Here is a 21,749-nt window from a genome sequence, read left to right on the forward strand (position 1 = left end):
CAGTTGTCAACACTCAGACAAATGTGCGTTTTTAAGTTATCAATATTCCGACCAAATCACGTTTAGTTAACATTCAGACCAATCACCATTCAATTACATCGACATTTACAAACAAAAGAAGGCTGTCGACTTCCTGTTTAGACAACGTTATGAAAAGGTACTCCAAAAGCAGTACAGCTCCATAAGCTGATAAGACTGAACAGCCCTGCTGTACAAGGAGAAGAGTGACAAAACAAACCCTTCTGCCTCTTCAACTGATACATGTCTCTCTTTCTCCAGATCTACTTTATTACCTAAGAGAAGAACAAAGAGGATGTATTAGTTTAGAGATCACATACTATATATTTGACATTAGCACCACCAACTGTACGTATAGTAGATTGAAGGCACACTTTATTTAACCAGGAAGAGACCATTGAGGTTAGAACCCTGTCATGTGATGGGGGTCGTGACTGCAACAGTCATGTTTATCTTGACAGCGTTAGTTTAACTCATGATTTACAATGCAGAAGTCATTGACCATCACAAACAATTACACCATATATATATATATATATATATATATATAGAGATAGACATATAGTGTTATATATATATATATATATATATATATATTTGCTCAGTGTGTATTATATATATATATAACAAAAATATAAAATGCAACATGTAAAGTGTTGGTCCCATAAGCTAAAATAAAAGAACGCAGAAATGTTCCATACTGACAAAAATATCTCTCAAATATTGTGCACAAATGTATTTACATTCCTGTTTGTGAGCATTTCTCCTTTGCAAAGATAACCCATCCACCTGAAAGATGTGGCATATCAAGAAGCTGATTAAACGCCATGATCATTACACAGGTGCACCTTGTGCTGGGGACAATAAAGGGCCACTAAAAAAAATGCAGTTGTCACACAACAAAATGCCACAGAAGTTTCAAGTTTTGAGGGAGCGTGCAATTGGCACCAAAGCTATTGCCAGGGGATTGAATGTTCATTTCTCTACCATAATTTCTGTCAGTAATAAAGTTATTTTGTGGGGAAAAAATATTTTTCTGATTGCTCAGTGGATGTGCCTGTCTCCCAAGTGGGTGGGCCTACGCCCTCCCAGGCCAACCTATGGCTGCACCCCTGCCCAGTCATGTGAAATCCATAGATTAGCGCCCAATGCATTTATTTCAATTGACCGAATTCCTTATATGAACTGTAACTCAGTAAAATCGTTGCGGTAATATTTTTATTCAGTATATGGTCATTTTCCACCAGATTTTTGTGAGAAAACAATTAAAATAACTTTCCTACGGAGGTTTGTCTAGTTAAGATTAGATCCCATAAATCGGTTGACCAATATGTGATTATTATTATCTGACCCTGCAGGTCATCTATAAACGTTTGAACATCTTGGCCATGTACTGTTATAATCTCCACCCGGCACAGCCAGAAGACGACTGGCCACCCCTCAGAGCCTGGTTCCTCTCTAGGTTTCTTCCTAGGTTTTGGCCTTTCTAGGGAGTTTTTCCTAGCCACCGTGCTTCTACACCTGCATAGCTTGCTGTTTGGGGTTTTAGGCTGGGTTTCTGTACAGTACTGAGATATCAGCTGATGTACAAAGGGCTACATAAATACATTTGATTGATTGACCAATATAAAAATATATATATATTTCGGCCGATATTAGCCTTTTACAAAAATATTTGTATCGTTGATCCACAGCTAAAGCGCAGATATTATATAGATAGAATAAACAAATCCGTCTGAAGAGGGCGCTCTATGGACTGCTCACTGAGCATCATTCAGCTCTACATCACAACGTGAAAGAGCGTAGACATGGTGGGTTGACAGTGAGTAGTTTGCCACAGCCAGCGACAGCATATTTGAATAAGTAAATAAAGTACACTTCACCAAGCAAGCAGCCCTGTCCTCATCACATTTTTCACTTCGTTAACGTTAGTTAGGCTTGCAGCTAGCCAGCACGGTAGTTAGCCTAGCTAGCTAGCAATCTGTGCTACTTGTATGCGAACACTGGACTGGTGGCAAAGTGACCAGTCATCCTTGATACTAAAAGAATACCGTTACTGTCTAGCCCTATTATGTTACTGGGTTTTAGGTCGTTTTTCTGAAATATACAATCTGCAAAAAACAAGACAGTAGCCTCAGATCTGTCATTCAGGCCATGTGCTTGCATTCATGACGAGATTAGATTGTTAGCCAGCTAGTTAAATTACAACGTGTGACTAAAACCAGTGTGGTAAGGATTTTCTAGCATGAACAATTTGTCATCAACACATGCCGTTAGTTGAAATAATAAATGTTTTATTGAATAAGTGTGTAATTTACATGATGGTTTCAGTAAGAAAACATGTTTCATAATGAACAACTAGCGTGTGCTTGTCATAACAAGCTCTCATTGGGAGGTTACCATGAAGTGTTTCTTTACATGACCTGACATCTAGTGGTGATATTACGAACTGCATCTCACTGCCTAGGTTGTGAACGGTGCAGTTTCAGATTGACTTTGAGACCTTGTTAATTAGTGTTTCAGCACAGACACCTCTGTATTCTGCACTGCCATAGATAGGTACAACTTAAATATTTGTCTAAGGAGGTAAACTGAACAAAGGTTTTGCATTTACTTTCATACTTATTTAGGATATAGTAGCTTTTTGGTGGTTATCTTGTAAACAACAAATAAAATGTTCTTAAATGATGCGTTATTTTTAATATTTCGTTAAGAAATCATAATTTTGAGTATCTGTTAAACCTTTAGAACACAATGTGAGAAAAAAGTGTGTTTTTAATTCCACCTCTAAAAAAACAATATATCGAAATCGGTGACTGTTGCCTCCCTAAAATCCCATATGGGTCGGGCTCTAGTTAAGATATCACATAAATATTGAGGAGGATGTAACCACAACAATGTCAACAATTATTTCCTCCGTGCAACTCGTCCTGCATTTGAAAGGTTCCCTAGCTGCTGGTCGGAGAGAACTTTGTGAACGTCAGGGTTGATAGTTCTAGGCTTTAGTTTTGACATTTCAGAGGGCGAGAGCAATGGGATGTGTTTGGAGCACATTTAGCTGTCTGACAGCTTGTCTTACGTGACTGAAACTTGGAGGCAACAGAATATCTGAGACAAACAAACTCTGTTCGAGACTCCCTCCATCCTGGCAACATTAATGAAATTATTAGGATTTCTATTTAATTGCAGGGCCCGTAACTAAAATAAATTCTCTGCGCCCCTTCAAGATCGATCCATTTACAGGGTGAAATGTGACAAACAATAAAATAAGAAGTGTTGAAAAGTGAAAAGTTAGCTATGGTCTGCAATAACTTACCTACTATACATAAACAAATCTCATTCCCCAACATTTTCCTCAATTCTTTGACCCAGTTTTTCACCTACAAAGCAAAAAACATTACATTTCACATCGATTTACAGTTCAAGAAAACAAATTTCAACATTAGAACACGAGACACTGATGCAAATTAAATATGAATATGTAAATCAATAGAAAACATTTCAGTAATATAATCTGGACATTTCTATGTAACTCATTTTTGAAATTATGTTCTTCTCTTCAGAGGCTGTGTTCCTAATAGCACCCTGTTTCCCTATGGGCCCTGGTCAAATGTAGTGCATCGTATAGGGATTAGGGTGCTCTTTGAGACACAGCTCTGCTGTTCTCCCCCCGAGGAGATTATAGCTACCTTCTGGAAAGAGTCCTCATCTGTGATGTCATAGACCAATATCGCTCCGTTGGAGTCTCTGTAGTAGATGGGACCTAACGCGTGGAACCGCTCCTGACCTGCTGTATCCTGGGGTGGAGAGAGAGAGAGAGAGAGACCACCGTTCAAGCCTCTGGAAAAAGACCGTTTGAAACACTAACCATGGACAGTGACTGGCTACAGATTGGTGGCAAGAACAACATTACACACAAGAAGGAAGAAACACCTGCAAGCCAGACTGATTCAGCCAAATAATGTAAACGATGCATCTCTCTCTGCCTGACACAGACTGACTCAAATCAAAATGGATGACAAACTCCTGTTCCTATTGCATCAAATGAGGCAGGAACATGTGTTACAGGACAGAGAGAGATCACTGCAGGACCATGTGTTACAGGACAGAGAGAGATCACTGCAGGACCATGTGTTACAGGACAGAGAGAGATCACTGCAGGACCATGTGTTACAGGACAGAGAGAGATCACTGCAGGACCATATGTTACAGGACAGAGAGAGATCACTGCAGGACCATATGTTACAGGACAGAGAGAGATCACTGCAGGACCATGTGTTACAGGACAGAGAGAGATCACTGCAGGACCATGTGTTACAGGACAGAGAGAGATCACTGCAGGACCATGTGTTACAGGACAGAGAGAGATCACTGCAGGACCATGTGTTACAGGACAGAGAGAGATCACTGCAGGACCATGTGTTACTGGACAGAGGGAGATCACTGCAGGACCATGTGTTACAGGACAGAGAGAGATCACTGCAGGACCATGTGTTACTGGACAGAGGGAGATCACTGCAGGACCATGTGTTACAGGACAGAGAGAGATCACTGCAGGACCATGTGTTACAGGACAGAGAGAGATCACTGCAGGACCATGTGTTACAGGACAGAGAGAGATCACTGCAGGACCATGTGTTACTGGACAGAGGGAGATCACTGCAGGACCATGTGTTACAGGACAGAGAGAGATCACTGCAGGACCATGTGTTACAGGACAGAGAGAGATCACTGCAGGACCATGTGTTACAGGACAGAGAGAGATCACTGCAGGACCATGTGTTACTGGACAGAGGGAGATCACTGCAGGACCATGTGTTACTGGACAGAGGGAGATCACTGCAGGACCATATGTTACAGGACTGAGAGAGATCACTGCAGGACCATATGTTACAGGACAGAGAGAGATCACTGCAGGACCATGTGTTACTGGACAGAGAGAGATCACTGCAGGACCATGTGTTACTGGACAGAGAGAGATCACTGCAGGACCATGTGTTACTGGACAGAGAGAGATCACTGCAGGACCATGTGTTACAGGACAGAGAGAGATCACTGCAGGACCATGTGTTACTGGACAGAGGGAGACCACTGCAGGACCATGTGTTACTGGACAGAGGGAGATCACTGCAGGACCATATCATTTCTTCGAGGAGGAACAGGAAGTCAAAGCAGATGAAGGGATCTACATCCTGTTCCCCATATGATCCCTGGTCAAAAGCAGTGCACCATGTAGGGAACAGGATGCCATTTGGGACCCAGAGGAGTGTCCGACACGCTGAGAGAGAGCAGGCCTTACCCATATGGCCAGGTTCACCCTCTTCCCTGTGATGTTGAGCTTCTTGGTGAGGAAGGAGGCCTGGAAGAGACAAAAACACATTAGTCATGTGTCTGGAGAAACACACACAGTAACAGGCCCTGTTTTAACTGACACAGTATTAACTAGATTCAGCTCCTATCAACAAGGTGCTGTGAAGAAACACGTAAGACGCACAGGGAGGAACAGGGACAGACACGGGCCCTGGTGAACAGGGACAGACATCAGCTGTGACACGGGCCCTGGTGAACAGGGACAGACATCAGCTGAGACACGGGCCCTGGTGAACAGGGACAGACGTCGGCTGTGACACGGGCCCTGGTGAACAGGGACAGACGTCGGCTGTGACACGGGCCCTGGTGAACAGGGACAGACGTCGGCTGTGACACGGGCCCTGGTGAACAGGGACAGACAGACATCAGCTGTGACACGGGCCCTGGTGAACAGGGACAGACATCAGCTGAGACACGGGCCCTGGTGAACAGGGACAGACATCAGCTGAGACACGGGCCCTGGTGAACAGGGACAGACAGACATCAGCTGAGACACGGGCCCTGGTGAACAGGGACAGACGTCGGCTGTGACACGGGCCCTGGTGAACAGGGACAGACGTCGGCTGTGACACGGGCCCTGGTGAACAGGGACAGACGTCGGCTGTGACACGGGCCCTGGTGAACAGGGACAGACATCAGCTGAGACACGGGCCCTGGTGAACAGGGGACAGACGTCGGCTGTGACACGGGCCCCGGTGAACAGGGACAGACGTCAGCTGTGACACGGGCCCTGGGGAACAGGGACAGACATCAGCTGTGACACGGGACCTGGTGAACAGGGACAGACATCAGCTGTGACACGGGCCCTGGTGAACAGGGACAGACATCAGCTGTGACACGGGCCCTGGTGAACAGGGACAGACATCAGCTGTGGGGAACACGTTCCTTCTTAGTATGTAACAACTACACTATATACTTTGACAACATTAGTAAGTTAAGTCATTCTGTTCCCATCCACAGTAATGATCTGGTTCTAAGTATCTCTGTTGCGGTAACATCATCATCTCTACATTCTCTTCCTCATTAAGACACAAAGGGATTCCATAATGAAAAGAGCTCTGTTGAGAAATGAAGATGTAACAGGAAGATATTTAGTTGAATGGGTGTCCTACTCAGGAAAGGGTAGGCAATAACTTTAGAATTCACCCCACTGTCAGAGGAAAGATTACCAGAAAGGAGATCCTCATTTCTTTCTCAGACTGACATTTCAGCATCTGCCTGCCTCTGAGCTTTAGATTTTTAATAGAACTGACAGTTTGAGAGAGTGAGAGAAACAGATGAGTTTTAAAATAGCTCAACACAGCATGAAGATACAACAACATCTGCTAATGTCATTAAGGCCCAGTCAGATTGACTAGGCTAGTTGAGGACACATCGTATCCCAGCTCTCAGTCCACCAGCATATGATCACAATCACGTGTTGCTCAGCAGGGTTCTAGAATTCCAGTCAGTCCCCTGTATCCACGGTAACACGCTGTCCAGATAGTACAGTAGAACAGCTCAGTCACGTAGGCTAATCCAGGAAAACTTGAGGATACTGATGGGATTACTAGGCCTTGTTAAAAACATTGGGGAGCAGCGGTGATAGCTGCGTCACTACAGATCCTGGTTCGATTTCAGGCTGTGTTGCAGCCGACCGCAACCGGGTGACCCATGAGGCGGCGCACAATTGGCCCAGCGTCATCCAGATTAGGGCAGGGTTTGGCCACCTGGGATGTCATCGTCCCATCACGCTCCTTGTGGCGGGCCGAGCGCATGCACGGTTGTCAGCTGTACGGTGTTTCCTCCCACACATTGGTGCGGCTGGCTTCTGGGTTAAGCGAGCATTGTGTCAAGAAGCAGTGCGGCTTGGCTGGGTCTTGTTTTGGAACACGCACGGCTCTCGACCTTCGCCTCTCCCGAGTCCGTACGGGAGTTGCAGCGATGGGACAAGACTAACTACCAATTGGATACCACGAAATTGGGGAGAAAAAGGGGTTAAAAATAACTAAAAAAATCAATTGGGGAGCATTTAGATGTGGTTTTTATTTGGATACAGATTCATAACTGATGAATGTCAGGGAAAGTAATCTGAAGACTAAGCCTACTGTGTGAGGTATGATAGTTGGGTAAATGATTGACAATCAGTGTTCAGTTCATACATGACGCAACACCTCTCAAATGTTGTCCTGTCGTTATGGTTTTTCTTTCTGCAGCTATAAGACAAGACAACACAGGCCAGGCCATTTCCACACGTTTCAGCCAGGCATCCAGACGCCTAGTTAGGGTAGAGACATGTTCAAAATGTGCCTTGGTGGAGGATGGGATAAAGGCTGCATATTGGTTCCTGACTCCCTGCCCCACAACTAAACCAGTTACCTCCAAAGCATCTGGTTTTCCTCCAAGACAGAAACTAACAATGAAAGTAAAAAAGGTGTGAACTCAGACAACATACCGCATCACAATCACAGACAACCTTTCTCCAGCAGGAGGGTATTTTACCCAGGATCCTCTCATTAGCTTCTAGAGCTGACCAGTATCTCTAGTCGGCTCTGGGCAGAGCTAACGGCCCGGCTGTCTGCCTGGAGCCTCTGTCTCTCAGCAAGGAACAGCCCAGTGATGACTGACTGACCAATAAAAAGCTTTTTGCTGCTCTGAAGAGGTGGAGACTAACAGAGAAATAAATAAAGTGTCCTGAGGAGAATTGGGGTCTGAGGGAGAGAGAGACAAAGAGCTCTGACAGAGAGAGAGATGAGAGGAATGAGGTGAGACCAGGGCCGGACCTCTCATTTCGCAGGATGAGGCAGATTGACAAGGGCAACATTTTCTGAGCTCAACTGACCAAGACGCACCCCCAACAACACATAAAACCTCACATAATTCTGCCCAAAAACAATGACAATTTCTCTCAACCAGTGGCATATTGGCTTTTTAGGTGAGCGCTGATGCCGCCCTGTGATAAGAAGTACCCACTTTGTCAACGGCAGGGACACTAAATATTTATCTTGTCCATTACCAGCGTTCCTCTCCAGGGAGCTGTTGGAGAGATTGGTCGCTGCAGCACTCCACCAACATTACGACAAAAAACTAATCTAACATAAATGTATCAGATATAGGATAAGGTAGAAAGAGTATGTGGCATTTTCTGTAGCCTTCAGGCTGGAGATAAAATGGATGACAAAGTAATGAGACTGAAACTTTTATAATCAGTGGTTTCACGTGGTTACACGCTGATCACAGCGAAAAAGAAAATACTTCTGCATTTCCCGCTGTGTAAACACAATGCAAACAGACTCAGGATATCTCCTCCTGATAAAGTTGGGTAGCTGATATCCACAGTTTAAATAGCCAGATTGATTAGTCACAGGAATCAGGACTAATAAAGCCAATGTAACGGCCTGTTTTACAGACGGTGGGCGTAACACACGGATGGACATTCAGAACATTCCATTGGGGGCCGATGTAACAGTACAGCTTCCGTCCCTCTCCTCGCCCCTACCTGGGCTCGAACCAGGGACCCTCTGCACACATAGACAACAGCCACCCTCGAAGCATCGCTCCACAAAAGCCGCAGCCCTTACAGAGCAAGGGGAACAACTACTTCAAGGTCTCAGAGCGAGTGACGTCACCGATTGAAACGCTATTAACACACACCCCAGTAACTAGCTAGTCATTTCACATCGGTTACACTGACATGGTAGGCTACACCCCACTAACTAGCTAGTCATTTCACATCGGTTACATCGACATGGTAGGCTACAGCCCAGTAACTAGCTAGTCATTTCACATCGGTTACACTGACATGGTAGGCTACAGCCCAGTAACTAGCTAGTCATTTCACATCGGTTACATCGACATGGTAGGCTACAGCCCAGTAACTAGCTAGTCATTTCACATCGGTTACACCGACATGGTAGGCTACAGCCCAGTAACTAGCTAGTCATTTCACATCGGTTACATCGACATGGTAGGCTACAGCCAAGTAACTAGCTAGTCATTTCACATCGGTTACACCGACATGGTAGGCTACAGCCCAGTAAGCACAGGTCTTTTTTATGTGCTGTCCGGGACCGCAGTCTTTTTGTTGTGTTTTACAAAATGGTAGACCTATCACATACAGCGCCTTCAGAAAGCATTCAGACCTCTTGACTTTTTCCACATTGTTAGGTTACAGACTTATTCTAAAATTGATTAAATTGTTGGTTTCCCCCCCCCCTCATAAATCTATACACAATACCCCATAATGACAAAGCAAAAACAGTTTTTGAAAGTTTTGCTAATTTATATTTAAAAAATATTTAAAAAAAACGGAAATATCACATTTACATAAGTACTCAGACCCTTTACTCTGTACTGTCAGTACTTTGTTGAGGCACCTTTGGCAGCGATTACAGCCGGTGTAGGCAGTCATTGTAAATAAGAATTTGTTTTTAACTGACTTGCCTAGTTAAATTTAAAAAACTAGATATAAAACAAATAACTTCCAGGCCGACTGTTATTTGCATTGGTCTCCTACAGCAAACTAGGCAAGGAGACGGGGAAGGTGAGGAAGTGAGTCAGAGACCTTTCAGACAGCAGATATAATGACTACAGCAACCCAAAGAAACCGTTCGTCTCCAAGGAAGCAGAACCACAGCTCAACTCGCTGCCAAATTGATGGTTTAACACATTCATGAATCTGTGGATCTGTTGGCAGATGGTCAGGCTGTGGGCCTCCAACTCTCACGTCTGATTATTTTACTGTACATGCAGCAGCTGGGGTCAGCAGGGTCAGCTCAGGTCAACGTCCAAGCTTCCTACAGCGATGTTTAACCTCCTACAACAATCTGATCCAATCCCCAGGGTCAGCTCAGGTCAATGTCCAAGCTTCCTACAGCGATGTTTAACCTCCTACAACAATCTGATCCAATACCCAAGGTCAGCTCAGGTCAACGTCCGAGCTTCCTACAGCGATGTTTAACCTCCTACAACAATCTGATCCAATACCCAAGGTCAGCTCAGGTCAACGTCCGAGCTTCCTACAGCGATGTTTAACCTCCTACAACAATCTGATCCAATCCCAAAGGTCAGCTCAGGTCAACGTCCAAGCTTCCTACAGCGATGTTTAACCTCCTACAACAATCTGATCCAATACCCAGGGTCAGCTCAGGTCAATGTCCAAGCTTCCTACAGCGATGTTTAACCTCCTACAACAATCTGATCCAATCCCAAAGGTCAGCTCAGGTCAATGTCCAAGCTTCCTACAGCGATGTTTAACCTCCTACAACAATCTGATCCAATCCCCAAGGTCAGCTCAGGTCAACGTCCGAGCTTCCTACAGCGATGTTTAACCTCCTACAACAATCTGATCCAATACCCAAGGTCAGCTCAGGTCAACGTCCAAGCTTCCTACAGCGATGTTTAACCTCCTACAACAATCTGATCCAATCCCCAGGGTCAGCTCAGGTCAACGTCCGAGCTTCCTACAGCGATGTTTAACCTCCTACAACAATCTGATCCAATCCCAAAGGTCAGCTCAGGTCAACGTCCAAGCTTCCTACAGCGATGTTTAACTTCTTATGGCTGCAACTGGCAGCACTGAGTAACCTGGAAAGAGGTGGCCATTTCAAACGGCCTCCTACTCAATTCTTGCTCGTACAATATGCATATTATCGTTACTATTGGATAGAAAACACTCTATAGTTTCTAAAACAGTTCTAATTATTTCTCTACGTGAAACAGAACTCTTTTTACAGCCCATTTCCTATCCGGAAGTGAGATTTCCAAAATCGAGGTCTCTCTTCAAAAGCTTGTCTATAAAAGGGCATGTCACTTATGACTGTAGAAACACGCCTTACACCTTCCCCTAGGTGTCATGCGGAAGTGAGAGCAGAAATTAGGTGATTATCTCGTTCAGGGGTTGAATACAACCTCTTTGATTGAGAGGACCGCCATTTTTTTTTTTTGGGAGGCACGATTTGGACCTGGTGTCGCCTCCTGGAAAACCGTCGTTATTGATGAATATGATCTCTGGCTTCGATTTTATTCGATACATGTCACAATATCATCCTAAAGTATGTTTTTTCAATATAGTTTAATTATATTATTTAAATTTTTTCGGGACTTTAGACGTGATGCGTTGGAGGAATTTCTTCAAGAAGGAGAGGTTAGCGCCGCACGGCCAGTGTGCTTGCTAATTCAAGAGGGAAATAGTTCGTTCTGGATCCAAACAAAGACACTTCTGAACAAAGGACCCCTTGTACAACATTCTGATGGAAGATCAACAAAGATAAGGACCCAATTTGGGATGCTATTTCATAAATCTGTCGAGCTATGCTATCGCTACCGATTACTTGGAATCAATGCTGTTGTGTGTTAGCCATTGCAGTAAGCTAATATAACGATATATTGTGTTTTCGCTGTAAAACACTTCAAAAATCGGAAATATTGTCTGTATTCACAAGATCTTTGTCTTTCATTTTGCTATACACCATATATTTTTCTGAAATGTTTTATGATGAGTAATTAGGTAGTTGACGTTGGTGTCTGTATTTACTCTGGCTGCTCCCGTGCTATTTCTGACTGTAGCTATGATGGTAGCATCAATGTAAAACTGATTTATAGCTCAAATATGCACATTTTTCGAACAAAATATAGATTTATTGTGTAACATGTTATAGGACTGTCATCTGAGGAAGTTGTTTCTAGGTTTGTTTGGTTGGATCTTGGTTAGTTAGGTTGGCTTTGTGCATGCTACCTGTGCTGTGAAAAATGTCTGTCCTCTTTTGTATTTGGTGGTGAACTAACATAAATATACGTGGTGTTTTTGCTGTAAAACATTTTAAAAATCGGACACGTTGGCTGGATTAACAAGATGTTTATCTTTCAAATGCTGTATTGGACTTGTTAATGTGTGAAAGTTAAATATAAAAAAAAAAAAATAGCTTTTGAATTTCGCGCCCTGCACTTGAGCTGGATGTTGTCATAATTGTACCGGTGTCGGGCTTGCAGCCCAAACAGGTTAACCTCCTACAACAATCTGATCCAATCCCCAAGGTCAGCTCAGGTCAACGTCCAAGCTTCCTACAGCGATGTTTAACCTCCTACAACAATCTGATCCAATCCCAAAGGTCAGCTCAGGTCAACGTCCGAGCTTCCTACAGCGATGTTTAACCCCCTACAACAATCTGATCCAATCCCAAAGGTCAGCTCAGGTCAACGTCCAAGCTTCCTACAGCGATGTTTAACCTCCTACAACAATCTGATCCAATCCCCAGGGTCAGCTCAGGTCAACGTCCAAGCTTCCTACAGCGATGTTTAACCCCCTACAACAATCTGATCCAATCCCCTTGAACCGTTTCCTTAACATATCTCTTCCTCATCAGATGGATATTGCTTATGGCTCTGTTCCTCATGTAACAAGTGATGGAATGGAAGACATAGAAGCTTATGGAAAAGCAGGACATGAAAGCTTCATTTCCAGTCAGGATTGATCTTCATTTCCCTTCCCATTAGACCTATACACTGTACAGTACCAAGGCACAGCCTCTCTCTCATATGCTACTATTAGATCTGATCAATAAAACACACTTAGCATCCATTCTCTATGGAGGTCATTATTGACTGACTGCACCTTGAAGTCACCAAGTAGAAGGGCTGTAAACGGAAACCTTCCGTTACATCACGAGGGCCTGTCAACCTGACATTAATACCTCCCATTACATCATGAGGACCTGTCAACCTGACATTAATACCTCCCATTACATCATGAGGGCCTGTCAACCTGACATTAATACCTCCCATTACATCATGAGGGCCTGTCAACCTGACATTAATACCTCCCATTACATCATGAGGGCCTGTCAACCTGACATTAATACCTCCCATTACATCATGAGGGCCTGTCAACCTGACATTAAAACCTCCCGTTACATCATGAGGGCCTGTCAACCTGACATTAATACCTCCCGTTACATCATGAGGGCCTGTCAACCTGACATTAATACCTCCCATTACATCATGAGGGCCTGTCAACCTGACATTAATACCTCCCATTACATCATGAGGGCCTGTCAACCTGACATTAATACCTCCCATTACATCATGAGGGCCTGTCAACCTGACATTACTACCTCCCATTACATCATGAGGGCCTGTCAACCTGACATTAATATCTCCCATTACATCATGAGGGCCTGTCAACCTGACATTAATACCTCCCATTACATCATGAGGGCCTGTCAACCTGACATTAAAACCTCCCATTACATCACGAGGGCCTGTCAACCTGACATTAATACCTCCCATTACATCACGAGGGCCTGTCAACCTGACATTAATACCTCCCATTACATCATGAGGGCCTGTCAACCTGACATTAATACCTCCCATTACATCATGAGGGCCTGTCAACCTAACATTAATACCTCCCATTACATCATGAGGGCCTGTCAACCTGACATTAATATCTCCCATTACATCACGAGGGCCTGTCAACCTGACATTACTACCTCCCATTACATCACGAGGGCCTGTCAACCTGACATTACTACCTCCCATTACATCACGAGGGCCTGTCAACCTGACATTACTACCTCCCATTACATCATGAGGGCCTGTCAACCTGACATTACTACCTCCCATTACATCATGAGGGCCTGTCAACCTGACATTAATACCTCCCATTACATCATGAGGGCCTGTCAACCTGACATTAAAACCTCCCATTACATCATGAGGGCCTGTCAACCTGACATTAAAACCTCCCATTACATCATGAGGGCCTGTCAACCTGACATTAAAACCTCCCATTACATCATGAGGGCCTGTCAACCTGACATTAATACCTCCCATTACATCATGAGGGCCTGTCAACCTGACATTAATACCTCCCATTACATCATGAGGGCCTGTCAACCTGACATTAATACCTCCCATTACATCATGAGGGCCTGTCAACCTGACATTAAAACCTCTCATTACATCATGAGGGCCTGTCAACCTGACATTATTTAGGCTATTTCTTTCCATTTAAATCCCTTGGTCTGTGAATCTTCCTGAAATAGCAGCTAGCTCTAACAGGAAGCCTCCTGGCTGCAACACCTCCTGCATCACTTCACACCTCTTGGGTTCAAGTGTTGTTTGAAATCTTAAGATTGTTTTCCCTTTAAAAAGGAACGATTCACCCATTTTGAATGTTAAATCTCTGAGCTACGTTCTATCTATTCCAGGGGTCATAAGTAGTGCACTCAATAGGAGATATATGGGGCCATTTGGGATGTAGCCCCTCTCCAGCATAGCCTCGCTCGCCTCTGCAGCCTGACAGCCTCTGCAGCCTGACAGGCCCATCTAAAGGTATTATTTTAATGCATTTCCTAGCATGCTTCCTGGCATCCAATCGCAGCGCAGGAGGCAAGGAAATTAACATACAGAGGGGGTGTAAGAATAGCTTCACTCAGGGGCTGTTAGTGATATGAATGTAAAGGCTGTATGGATGGATTCAGATGGAGAATTTAAGGTCGATGTAGGGCTCTGGTCAAAAGTAGCACTACAAGCCCTTAACCAACAATGCTTTAAGAAGTTAAGAAAAATAAACTCAGCAAAAAAGAAGTGTCCCTTTTTCAGGACCCTGTCTTTCAAAGATAATTCGTACAAATCCAAATAACTTCACAGATCTTCATTATGCTTGTTCAATGAACCATAAACAATTAATGAACATGCGCCTGTGGAACGGTCGTTAAGACACTAACAACTTACAGACGGTAGACATTTAAGGTCACAGTTATGAAAACTTAGGACACTAAAGAGGCCTTTCTACTGACTCTGAAAAACAACAAAGATCCCCATGGTCCCTGCTCATCTGCGTGAACGTTCCTTAGGCATGCTGCAAGGAGGCATGAGGACTGCAGATGTGGCCATATCCGTACTGTGAGACGCCTAAGACAGCGCTACAGGGAGACAGGACGGACAGCTGATCGTTCTCGAAGTGGCAGACCACGTGTAACAACACCTGCACAGGATTGGTACATCCGAACATCACACCTGCGGGACAGGTACAGGATGGCAACAACAACTGCCCGAGTTACACCAGGAACGCACAATCCCTCCATCAGTGCTCAGACTGTCTGCATTAGGCTGAGAGAGGCTGGACTGAGGGCTTGTAGGCCTTTTGTAAGGCAGGTCCTCACCAGACATCACCGGCAACAACGTCACTTATGGGCACAAACCCACCATTGCTGGACCAGACAGGACTGGCAAAAAGTGCTCTTCACTGATGAGTCGCAGTTTTGTCTCACCAGGGGTGATGGTCAGATTAGTGTTTATCATCGAAGGAATGAGCGTTACACCGAGGCCTGTACTCTGGAGCAGGATCGATTTGGAGGTGGAGGGTCCATCATAGTCTGAGGCGGTGTCTCAGCATCATCGGACTGAGCTTGTTGTCATTGCAGGTAATCTCAACACTGTGCGTTACAGGGAAGACATCCTCCTCCTTCATGTGGTACCCTTCCTGCAGGCTCATCCTGACATGACCCTCCAGCATGACAATGCCACCAGCCATACTGCTCGTTCTGAGCGTGATTTCCTGCAAGACAGGAATGTCAGTGTTCTGCCATGGCCAGCGAAGAGCCCGGATCTCAATCCCATTCAGTACGTCTGGGACCTGTTTGATTGGAGGGTGAGGCAGAAATGTCCGGGAACTTGCAGGTGCCTTGGTGGAAGTGTGGGGTAACATCTCACAGCAAGAACTGGCAAATCTGGTGCAGTCCATGAGGAGATGCACTGCAGTACTTAATGCAGCTGGTGGCCACACCAGATACTGACTGTTACTTTTGATTTTGACCCCACCTTTGTTCAGGGACACATTATTCCATTTCTGTTATTCACATGTCTGTGGAACTTGTTCAGTTTATGTCTCAGTTGTTGAATCTTGTTATGTTCATACAAATATTTACACATGTTAAGTTTGCTGAAAATAAACGCAGTTGACAGTGAGAGGACGTTTATTTTTTTGCTGAGTTTAAGTGTTAGGTCAACATTTTTAAATAAAAGTAACAAATAATTCAACAGCATCAGTAAAATAACAATAGTGAGGCTATATACAGGGGGTACCGGTACAGAGTCAATGTGGAGGCTATATACAGGGGGTACCGGTACAGAGTCAATGTGGAGGCTATGTACAGGGGGTACCGGTACAGAGTCTATGTGGAGGCTATATACGGGGGGTACCGGTACAGAGTCAATGTGGAGGCTATGTACAGGGGGTACCGGTACAGAGTCAATGTGGAAACTATATACAGGGGTTATTGGTACAGAGTCAATGTGGAGGCTATATACAGGGGGTACCGGTACAGAGTCAATGTGGAAACTATATACAGGGGTTATTGGTACAGAGTCAATGTGGAGGCTATATACAGGGGGTACCGGTACAGAGTCAATGTGGAGGCTATATACAGGGGGTACCGGTACAGAGTCAGCGTGGAGGCCATATACAGGGGGTACCGGTACAGAGTCAATGTGGAGGCTATATACAGGGGGTACCGGTACAGAGTCAATGTGGAGGCTATATACAGGGGGTAGCGGTACAGAGTCAACGTGTGGGGGCACTGGTTAGTCGAGGTAATATGTACATGTAGGTAGAGGTAAAGTGACTATGCATAGATAATAAACAGAGAGTAGCAGCAGTGTAAAAGAGGGGTCTGGGTAGCCATTTGACTAGCTGTTCAGGAGTCTTATGGCTTGGGGGTAGAAGCTGTGAAGAAACCTTTTGGACCTAGACACCTGGAATAGGGTGCCATTTGCAAAGCCTCATCTCTGCAGTGCTAGCCTGCCTCAACTGACACTTTCTGCTTACCATCAACACTTAGACAGTATCCTGATACTCTTGGTTGGTCATCAACACTTAGACAGTATGCTGATACTCTTGGTTGGTCATCAACACTTAGATAGTATGCTGATACTCTTGGTTGGTCATCAACACTTAGATAGTATCCTGATACTCTTGGTTGGTCATCAACACTTAGATAGTATCCTGATACTCTTGGTTGGTCATCAACACTTAGATAGTATCCTGATACTCTTGGTTGGTCATCAACACTTAGATCGTATCCTGATACTCTTGGTTGGTCATCAACACTGTCTTGGTATGGTTCTGTTAAGTTGTCATATCAACAGGTTGTCCAATAAACATGACACTATAATTAGGCTAGGTCCCTCTGCTTGGGGCTGTGCCCAGATAGTGTAGTAGTAACATAAGGCAACTGGATGCTAATGGTAGAAGAGACATATAGTCTGACAATTCCAATAAGACACATACTAGAGAAATATGCCTAAGACAATTGGACACATTAATGAAAGGGGGAGACACATGGTCTGCTGACCTGACACACTAATGATAAAAAGGACCCATAGTCAGCTCCTTCTAAAAAGAAGGCGTATAGTACAGAATCTGCTGATTCCAATAAAGGCAAACTGAACAAAGAGTACATTGACACATTATGCTGACACACTAAAGATAGAGGGATCCATAGTCAGCTGCTTCTAAACAGAGGTTTATAAGACAGAATCTGCTGATTCCAATAAAGGCAAACAAAACAAAGAGTACATTGACACATTATGCTGACACACTAGGATGGAGGGTCCGGCCACCATTGTAGTCTAGCTGAGAGCAGATGTGGGCGTTATTGGGCGTGAACAAGCGGGAAGCTTGAACTAGAGGATAGTGGTGGCGAATGACTTGAGAAGGGAGACTTCATTTGCATAAGGGATGGACATAGTGCTATGTGTGTATAAATATAGGAGCTAAGGCTCTGGGAGAGGGGGGTTCCGCGGTGGGTGTTCCGCGGTGTGTGTGCCGCGGGGTGTGTTCCGCGGACATTCCAGATTGTGATACAATTTGTATTAAAAATCTTATTTGAGTTCACAAAGTTCTTGTAAGAGTTATATTTGAAGTGATTTTCTACGACATAATTGGCGAGCTAGCCAGGAGCTGATAGGGACTGGGACGTTCTTGGCTGATGATGGGTTCTTTGGACAATCTAAACAAACAGAGGTGGCCGCCCAACTATATACGGTAAGCAAGTTCTTACAATAGTTGAAATGTTTGTGTAGATTGCTTCAGAGTCCTGTCTCAGCGGGAGGAATGTCATGTAGGTCTCTCTCTCAAATTTCCTAAAAAACGATAAAAACGAAAGAACTTTTGAATTCAAATAAATGTGCGTGCATGTGTGAGTTTGGGATTTGTATGAATGCGCATGTCTAGAGATTGAGTGAACTGGAACTGTGAACTTTGATTGTGTCGGGTGTTTGGCTGGGGGGAGCGGGCATTTGTTCTGGTTGGACTGCTCGAGACAGGTTCATGTGTCTGGTTTGATTGGGGGAGTTGTTCCGTCTGATTCTGCTTGGCCGGGTTCGACCGTATCAGGATCTGTTTTGGGATGTGCGTAAACACACCTCAGTCAACCTGAGCGGGCGACTCGTGTCGGGTGTGTGTGATTCGGACTGCCCCTCTCGTCGGACCATTCATTTTGAGCAGCCTTGTGTGGGCTGATCGGCGCAACTGTTTGTACTCTCTAGTTGAGCGGCTGGGCTCAGGCGCAGGGCTACAACTAGCAGCCCATACGGTAAAAACAGATAATGTAGGTAGAAAATCCTGTAATACCTCTTCAATAAAATTAGTAGAAGGAACGCTTGGACAGGTTACTTATGGATGCGGCTTTAAAAAGAGAGAGCTGCATAAATAAGTATGTAGGAAGCCATGATACCGCTCTTTAAAAAAGGAACATTTTTGAAGAGGTCTGCTTGGGTGGGATATTTACCGCAGAATGATCTGTGGATGGATATTTAGTAAATAAATACTTCATGGCTACCGCCCCAGAACGGGGGACTGAACGGATGAATATTTAGGACGCAGGAAAAACGTTAGCCCGATTGTGCGGCGTTCAACTGCAAAAGTAGCTTATACAGTCAAAGCATAAAACAGTAGGTTGTAGGAAAACGTTAGCCTGATTGTGCGGCGTTCAACTGCAAAAGTAACTTATACGGTCAAAGCATAAATCGGTAGGTTGTAGGAAAACGTTGGCCCGATTGTGCGGCGTTCAACTGCAAAAGTAACTTATACGGTCAAAACATAAATCAGTAGTTAAATAAATATTCATAGTTTCTGCTCTGAAAAGAGGACTGTATGAGTGAAGTAGTAGGTGCAGGAAAAACGTTGGCCCGATTGTGCGGCGTTCAAATGCAAAAGAAATCCTGCGAATAAAAAACCGCTCTGTCTAGCTACCAGGGTTTGGTAATTCAGTAGGTCACGCCACAATACTACTCTAAGAATAGAAGAAAAGATAAGTATTGGGGGTTGAATAGGATATGAAGACAAGCTGATCCGATTAGACAGTAGTCTCGTCATATTGTAGAAGTCTAGGCTTATGTAGAAGGAAGTGAATTAAGTCAATAAAGAAAGACTGAGTTGTTTTGAGGTAAAAACAAAGGGATTGAATGAACGGATGAAACATAAAAGGATGAATGATAATGTTGTAAGAAATGAGTAGATCTGTGTAAAAATAGAAGATTAGGAAGGAAAGATGAGTTGTGTGTGTATGTAGGCAGAACGTCCAGGAGAGGGAGCGCGCAGCTCTCCTGTGACAGAGTAGAGTTGATGCTGTAGTATTCAGAAATAATGTATGTACTGTATAGAGTAGGCTTCGATAAAAGAAATTAAGTGATGTGACAAATGAATTATTAATTGGAAAGGAGATTGGCTCTAACTCGGAAAAATAGTAAATAAAAGGTGTAGAAATACATGGGAGTATTTAGGAAAAATAAATAAATAAATAGTCGCATGGGACCAAAATGTGAAGCTCGATTTGTAGGCGTTCTGATGTCAACATTCTATCATCAGAAAATACATTGCGATGAGGTTGTGTGTGTGGTTCCTCTAGTCCTCGCAGACGTGCGGGTGATTGGCAGAACTATTGACAAGATCTAAGAACAAATGAGAAAATAGCTCCCTGTTTTGAATATGGATATAGCGGGTTATGGGGAAAATTAGTGTAAGGTGACATTAGAACTTAGTGCGGTAGTAGGAAATGCCGCTATACAAGAGTTTATTTCCTTGTCAAAATAACAAACAACTAATTGGTTTGAGGTTAGTGAGAATGGAATTTTTTACTTGTCGGTGTATAGTCTCTGAGCGAACAATGAGTGTTTCATAGAGATTACAGTTTATATGTGGTCAAGAAGAAGTATTGGATCACGTTTGACATCTAGTAAAATAACGATGGAATTTTAATTGTTAGACATTCTATACCACAATTCTCTGGAACTGTTAAAGACGCTTTAGAATAAAATCTATGGATAAGTAAAATTATTGGTTTGCTGACTAAAAGGTAATGTTGTGAATATTAACAATATGTACACTTTCTTTTCCAGAAAGAATAAGGGAAAAAAAGGTTTTTTTAATCTTCTCTGGTCAACAATGTCATTGGAGACTGCATTACTGTGGAAAGCAGTTAGTTAAAGTCAGCCGCTTTAAAAATAAAAATATCTGGATAAGGCTAAAAAATGGAGTTCTGGATAAGTGAGTCCAGTTCCTTTGTGTTATTGGCTTATGGTTTACTAGTAAGTGCACCATGTACTGGGAATGAATATACATTAGTAGATTTATTGGAAGGGTTTTTTCCAATTCCGTTTCAAATTGGGTATGCAAAAGGTAGGGAAATGTTTTCTGAAAAATGTATTTGAATTGTTTCTAAAGAAAGGGGAGTGGAAACATTTTAATGGTGTCAAAATGCCCTGAATCCTAAGAATTTCCTGTGAAAGACTGATCACCTTTTACTAGAAATTGTTGAAACAGGTGGGATTTACTTATAAAATGTTTAAAAGACACCAGGCTCTATTCTAACTGTATGATTACTTTGAAAATCTATTATGTCCTTGGGAAAATTATGAAGAGTTGTACCCTTAAATTGAATAAGTTATTCGAATAGGTTTATTTTAATTTTTATTTTGATATAACATGGGTTCATGGGTAAAACTATCAGTTCCTTGGGGTTATGGTCTTTGGATAAATACACAAATGTGTTTTGTTCATTCTGCATATAGAAAGTGATGAAAGTTACTCCAAAGGGTTTTGTTGATAAATACCTCATCTGTACTTCGTCTGAGAAATCACCGGTAGAATAAGGGAGTTATCATAGAAGGTGACGTCAGAATGCTTTAAGGCATGGGAGAGAATATCACTACTAGTGGGTGTGGAGCTCAAACCCGCCCTAATCGACTGAATAGTGAGGGACAACTGTGTCTGATGACCTGTGAACTGTATCTAAAAAAAAAAAGACATGCTGAAATTATGTTATATTTGTTGGGAGAATAATGACTTAAGGTTATTGGGGTACTGATTTTTTTATTAT

At 43.5% G+C, this 21,749-nt stretch overlaps 1 protein-coding gene across 1 annotated transcript in view; it reads right to left on the reverse strand.

Moving 5' to 3' along the window:
- Positions 1–21,749, reverse strand: part of LOC139533585 (ras-related protein Rab-21) — a 55,226-nt gene that overhangs the window by 9,847 nt on the left and 23,630 nt on the right. Inside the window, exons 2-5 of the mRNA XM_071331734.1 lie at positions 5,318–5,377; positions 3,708–3,815; positions 3,335–3,398; positions 239–293 (exon numbers count right to left, since the gene is read on the reverse strand). Coding sequence (XP_071187835.1) covers positions 239–293; positions 3,335–3,398; positions 3,708–3,815; positions 5,318–5,377 — 287 coding nt within the window. The remainder of the gene's footprint in view (positions 1–238; positions 294–3,334; positions 3,399–3,707; positions 3,816–5,317; positions 5,378–21,749) is intronic.

Source organism: Salvelinus alpinus, chromosome 11, assembly GCF_045679555.1.
Source record: "Salvelinus alpinus chromosome 11, SLU_Salpinus.1, whole genome shotgun sequence".
NCBI classification, from domain to species: domain Eukaryota; kingdom Metazoa; phylum Chordata; class Actinopteri; order Salmoniformes; family Salmonidae; genus Salvelinus; species Salvelinus alpinus.